This window comes from Mesitornis unicolor, unplaced genomic scaffold, assembly GCF_000695765.1.
Source record: "Mesitornis unicolor isolate BGI_N332 unplaced genomic scaffold, ASM69576v1 scaffold15434, whole genome shotgun sequence".
In the NCBI taxonomy this organism is placed as follows: Eukaryota; Metazoa; Chordata; class Aves; order Mesitornithiformes; family Mesitornithidae; genus Mesitornis; species Mesitornis unicolor.
In genome coordinates, this window is record NW_010179551.1 from 72,540 (window position 1) to 78,626 (window position 6,087).

The 6,087-nt window shown below is 38.9% G+C and overlaps 1 protein-coding gene across 1 annotated transcript in view; it reads left to right on the forward strand.

Annotated features, from left to right (window-relative positions):
- Positions 1-5,379, forward strand: part of LOC104539334 (ras GTPase-activating-like protein IQGAP2) — a 64,824-nt gene extending 59,445 nt beyond the window's left edge. The window contains exon 3 of the mRNA XM_010182830.1: positions 5,195-5,379. Coding sequence (XP_010181132.1) covers positions 5,195-5,366 — 172 coding nt within the window. The 3' untranslated portion in view covers positions 5,367-5,379. The remainder of the gene's footprint in view (positions 1-5,194) is intronic.
- Positions 5,380-6,087: the final 708 nt, after the last annotated feature.

The following is a 6,087-nucleotide window of genomic DNA, read 5'->3' on the forward strand; positions in this document are numbered from 1 at the left end:
CCCAGCTTGGTTCTGACACTCTTCCCCTCCATTTTAAAGTAGTATTTATGGGACTGTTGCTGGAAAAAAATAAAGTTTTTTTGCATTAAAGAATAAAAGCAAATGAAGAGTTGAGAGCTGAGATTTCTTAACAAATCTTTTGGTTTCAGAAACTAGAGACATAATAATGTAGAACTCTAATTAGTGAGTTCTCCTGCTTTGGAGAATGAGAAATACTGTATAGTTCTAAGTAACTTCAAAGAAAGTTTTTGACTTAAAAATAATCTCACCGCTTAACAAGCATTTAAAGTTACAATCTAACAATTGGCTTTGGGACTGGTTGGTGTTACTCTTATGGTTAAACTTACTCTTATGTTACTCTTACTAGTTGGTGTTACTTTCTAGTAACAGGATTTTTTCACCCTTTTTGGAATGAGATGGTTGTATTGTAATCCCAAATTTAACAGTCTGTTTCACTTCCTCACATTATGCGTGTGCTGAACCAGATTGAAAGGCTGTGGTTGTGAGTCAAGGAGGTAGTAAATGGCTGGTAACTTATCTTTGCCTTACCTTCATGAAGCTCTTTTCATGGTAGCATCTGGTTTTCTGAGTTTTGTCTCTGGTGTCTTGTCTTTGCTTATCCAGTCTGGCTCCTTGGAGATAAAAATCTGGTGCCATTGGATCTGCATCTTGCAGCACAACTCTGAAAGGGCAGGATAATGCAAGTGTAAATTTTGCTGCAATATCCAGTGTGAGCCAAATATGATGGGCCTTGAGTGGGTTATACAGTGTATTCTCTCTTCTCTGCTGAATGCTGGGTCCAGCATTTCTAGTCCCGTAGCCAGCAATGCGCGTGCTTCGCTGACCACACAGACTGTCAATGACAACTTCATAACTGGTTAAGTTCATAGTACAGTGCTGATGTTTCCAGTCCCCTTGACCCTTGCCTTGAATGAGATTCAGGGTAGGTTGGGGTTTTTTTTTTTACCTTCTGAAGTGCAATCCTGAGCTTATTATACTGCTGCTGTTTTACATGGTCAAATGTGGAAACTGGAATCTCTTGGTGAGCCATGTGCTGTTTATTGCTTGTGGGTCTGGCACCAAAGTAGCCATTGTTATCTTGCCAGAAATTCACTGCTCAACTGCTCTGTCTTGGACTGCCGAGAGTCAATACAGAATTGAGCAAAGCAAAAGGAAACTGTACCTCAATGCTCACTCCTGGCAGGCTTTCCAATACTATGTGTTGGAATTGAAGTTTTGGAGACTTATTTTCATTTATCAGGTCTGGGTTTGGGTTTTTGTCTATGACAAACCCTCCATTTCTGTGCTTGCAAGCACTGCAGTATTCCGAAAATAAAGGCAGGCTGTATTTACGCATGCTGGTGTATGATCCCAAGAATCTCTCTCCAGGAAAACATTGGCTTACACATGCTTGTACCCATGTTTCTTACCACTGGCATGAATAGCTGTGCAGGCTGTTCTAATGATAGTCAGATTTTCATAGTGCTACCCATAGTCTGCTTCCTGAGATTGCCTTTTCTCCCCCCCACTATGGAGTGGGGCTTAGGTTTAGCTGTAATGAGTGACCAAGTCAACCATCACATTCACCATTGGGGTAGTTTTTCATGGCATATATCTGTCCAGTAAGTTAAGGTTGTTAAAAATGCAAAATGCAGAAGTAGTTGTGGGATTGCATTCTAGAAAAAGAAATTGCAGAAATTGCACATTTAATAGCTATAATAGTCTTATTCCACAAGATTCATACTGAAGAAAAACATAGTCTTGAGTTATAGACCCTTCCTCTTCCATAGCCATGGTATTAACTAGTTTTCTGTGGGGAACAGTTCATGCAACAGACTTAAATCTGATGCTACAGTACTGTGTGCTCAGGAAAACAGTGGGTGAGCCAAAGCGAATGCTGTTTTTTTAGCCCCAAAATAAAAATAAATTGCTCCAGAGGTACCTATAAATCCTTATTGTCAGGCGGATAGTCTGTTTCACTTAAAAAAACAGAAGTAGAAGGATTTCTGTTTTTTTTTTTTTTCAACTTGGTCTATGCCTGCTATCATATCATATAATAAGCTTCATAAGCTCGCGAACTGCATCTCAAAAAGCAGAACCTCACAACCTTAAAGTAATGCTTCCTTCTGTTTAAAACTGTAATTTTCTTTTAACTGAATTGGTGTAAAGGGAACAAAACTATTGTAATTGCAAGCACTGGGGAGAAAAGTGCTACAGAAGCCTCAATAAATACTAGAAGAGGGAGGAACAGAGTTGTGCAGCTGTGTGTGTGTAACTAAAACTTACAAGGTTGGTTGTATATTTGCAGATTTCATGCAAATACTGAGGCTTTTGCTTCCTCTCATTAAACATGTGCAAAATGGAGTAAATCCTTTCACAGAAGGTCTTGCTGTAGCTAAGTTCTGTACCTTCCAAACATTGGTAAAACTTAAGTCTAATTTAAGACAAGTGGGGAGTTGGACTGGATGATCTTTAAGGTCCCTTTCAACCTAAACCATTCTATGATTCAAATACAGTCATAGCTGTAGATTACAGTTGTCCTATTGCAGACCTGTGAGTTTTTCTAGATTAGAAAGAAACTCTTTGTATTTTCAGGTCTGCTCCATTTACTTGTCTCTATCTTTTTGCTTTTATTTCCATCAAGTTATTAACATTCTACTTCTAGAAGGAGTCTTGTTTGCTTGTATGCTTATCTGGACTTGTTGAATTAACAACTGTATTCTTAATTACCCCCACACACCCCCTTTTTTTTTTTTCTGGTTTCCTTGCTTCTTCATACGGTTTCTCGTTTGTTCCTCAGTGTATTGTGTTTACCCGCTAAACAGGGTAGCCTCCCTGTGTAGAACAAGATGGTTCCAAACTAATATTAAAGGCTCATCACCACACTGGAAACAAATCCAAAACAACTTTGCTATTGTTGAATAACAAGAGGTTTGAAAAGTTGAAGAGTAGCTTTTGCCTTGGATCAGCATCTCATTTAGATCTTGGCTGGCTTTCAGGGGGAAGCTGCCAGACCAGCTGGTTTGAGGCCAGTCCACTGAGAATCAAGCCAAGAGGAACTTGCCTCTAAGTGTAGCAAACTTTTGCACCAGAAGTGAGAAAAGCAATCTGTGGCAAACATGTGTGTATCTTCAAAGGCAGTTCCAATGTAATCTTTTTTGGTGCCCTGGACTGCAGAGTTCAGAAAAATGAAAATATTTTCTTATGAAAATATCATAAGAAAAAAGATAATTAGAAGTGTAAAGGATCTAGTGCAATGTACCTAATTCTGCTGTGGGGGTCATGCAATTCATCTCAGTGGAGACAGTTCATTGGGTAAAAAGGTCAACTTCAGCTAATGATGATGAGTATCTCCTGTGTGTCAGCAAGCTCCTCCTGCTATCCTTGCAACTCTTTTCTGAAAGACACATTTTTTTAGGAAAATAAATTCTAAAGAAAGAGCTAACTGGCACAAGTGAAACCCATGTTTGTTGGGAGTGTACATTCTTCACTTCTTCCTCCTTATTCTGTTTTGGAGAAGTCAAATGTTGTGACATTTTGTCTTAGCATGTGTATCTATTTAGTCTATAAAGTGTCATTAATAAGGATGATTTTTGGGACCCTTGGCATGGGCCTATAACATGCAAACACACAGTGCAGGACAAAGCAGGGAAACCTGTCAGGGCTGCAATTCTCCTCACAGAAGCAGTTTTATACTGCAAACTACAGTTCTCCTAATGACAGTTGCTCTGTGCAGCTTTGTGTGATATTGTCCCAGACTTATGGCTGGTGATTGCCTGAAGAGCTATTTGGGTAGTCTGTGCTTCAGTGAAAAAACTTTCATATGTCCTGCAGCAAATCCAAAAGTGTAATGAAATAGGTAATTTGTCTTGAGTTTTAATGTGAAACAAAATGATGTAGTAAGCTTTTTTTCATCTCTGTGGTGGGGGAAAAACTGGCTCATTTTCAACTTGGATCTCATCTTTCTGGTTTCTGAAGTCAGCCTTGTGGAGGTGATGTTAGATTTGTAATGCTGTCTCACGCAGCATACAGCAATGCTGCCTTAGTGACTGCAAGTAAAGTGAACTAATGTCTTCAGTTTTGTTCTTTGCCATATGTAATGCTGTTAATGTCCTTCTAAAAACAGCAGAGATTGCCTTAGCAAAAAAAAAAAAAACACGGGCAAGAACTAATCATATTTCTAGATCTTGCTGCTAGAAATTAAAATAATATCATAGGACCAAAACACTTAGACCACCAATGTAAGGAACTTCTGATCCAGTGATGAGGATGTTTTTTCAGGAGTGCTTTGGTTGCAGTTTCTCTTGGCTACTCAGTAGAAACATACTGGATGATATGGTTTAATAACTCTTACTGGCCTTATGAACTGGCTATGCATTTAATAATTACTATTTTCTATCTAGTACGATATCTAACACTTCGGAGTCTCAAAAATGTAACTAGTTTGCCACCTTGAAGGATTTAGTCACTTTTTTATGAGAAGCTACCTGATGAGTGGCAGGATTGTTTCAGCCAAGTCACTGCCAGGCAGACCTCAAATGTGTAAAGTACCTTGGGCTGTTTCAACAAAAAGCATCAGTCCTTCCTCCAGCACCTGCACCACATGTTCCACTGGTGATGTTGGAGAGCTTGCCCTTTGTTTTGGGATAAGGATGAGCAGCAGGCGTGATCTGTATGGAGATGAGGGTTGCTGTGAGCTTGAGTTGCAGCGCACCTATACTACAGGAACCAACTTTGTCCAGCATATTGCTGGCCTCAGTTCTCTTGGGCTTCAGCTCTGGCATTGGCTATCACAGAGTTTTTTACATGCAAACATCAGTAATACAAAGCACTCCTTGTTTTCTTCCGATTTCAGCTTAAATTACTATCTATTTAAAAGCCTGGTGCTGTTCAAAAGACCCAAGAGTTTTCACAGAGCACTATGAAAACGCAAAACAAATTAGACTCTGTAGGGGGGGCATGCAGTTTGATTATTGATGGATCACAAACATGCCAGAAATTATTCTCTCTAATCATTTTGATCTGCCATGTGAATGAATTGAGAGTTTTCTCCTCAACCTGCGCCCTTTTCTCTTACTAATTATATTTATGTTGTGGTAGTGACATTAAAAATATGATGGTTGTGGATAAAAGATGTCACTTCTAATCTATTAAAATTACAAATAACAATGTTTTTCAAATTACATCTCTGTAGGTGGATGGAGGTCTGTCTGGAAGAAGAGCTGCCCCCAACTACAGAGCTGGAGGAAGGCTTAAGAAATGGTGTTTACCTTGCCAAGCTCGCAAAATTCTTTGCCCCTAACGTGGTGTCAGACAAAAAGATCTACGATGTGGAGCAGGCACGCTATAAGGTAATAGCTTTTTAAATTCTCCCACTGACAAGCATAAAAAATGTAATGTCTGTCTTCCAACTCTTAAAGATACTTGAGTGTGATTGGTTAATTTTCTGTGTCTCTTTCATAATGCTGTCAGGACAAGATGGAAGACACATAGCACTAAGAAGCCAGCATGATAAGTTAGAAATGTTTTACCCTTAGAAAAGCTATGTTAGTGTCAGTTAATGTTTTTAAAGCTGAACAAATTGCACATCTGGCTCCAGGGAGAACATGAGCTTTACCATTTATACAATTATCCTTTTCTAGGGATAGGAGCCAAAAGCAAACTTGATAACTATTCTGAACTTTCCTCATCTTGTATGGGAGGACATTCACTTCATTAGATTTATGTGTTTATTTTAACAAATTTATTACTGAGAAGCTACCAGTAACTAAGCTTAGTTTTCTATGTGTGTGAGCTGTTAATTAACTCCAAGATCCTCAGTAACACAGAAATACATATGCATATGCAGTAGCCTCACTATGGAATGTATTATCTCAACATGTAGAGGGGGGCAGGAAAAAATTGAAATGGACATTTTAAAGGTGTAATCAGTGGCTGTTGTTCGAGAGTTGAGAAATTAAACTGTTCTAGGTCCCATATGGTTAACAGAACCATGGTTAAGAATCCTAGTTACATTTAAATGCTGCTTCTGAAACTCTCCAAAATTTTAGTTTAGGCTTCCTTTCCCGTTTATCCTGACTCTTTAAA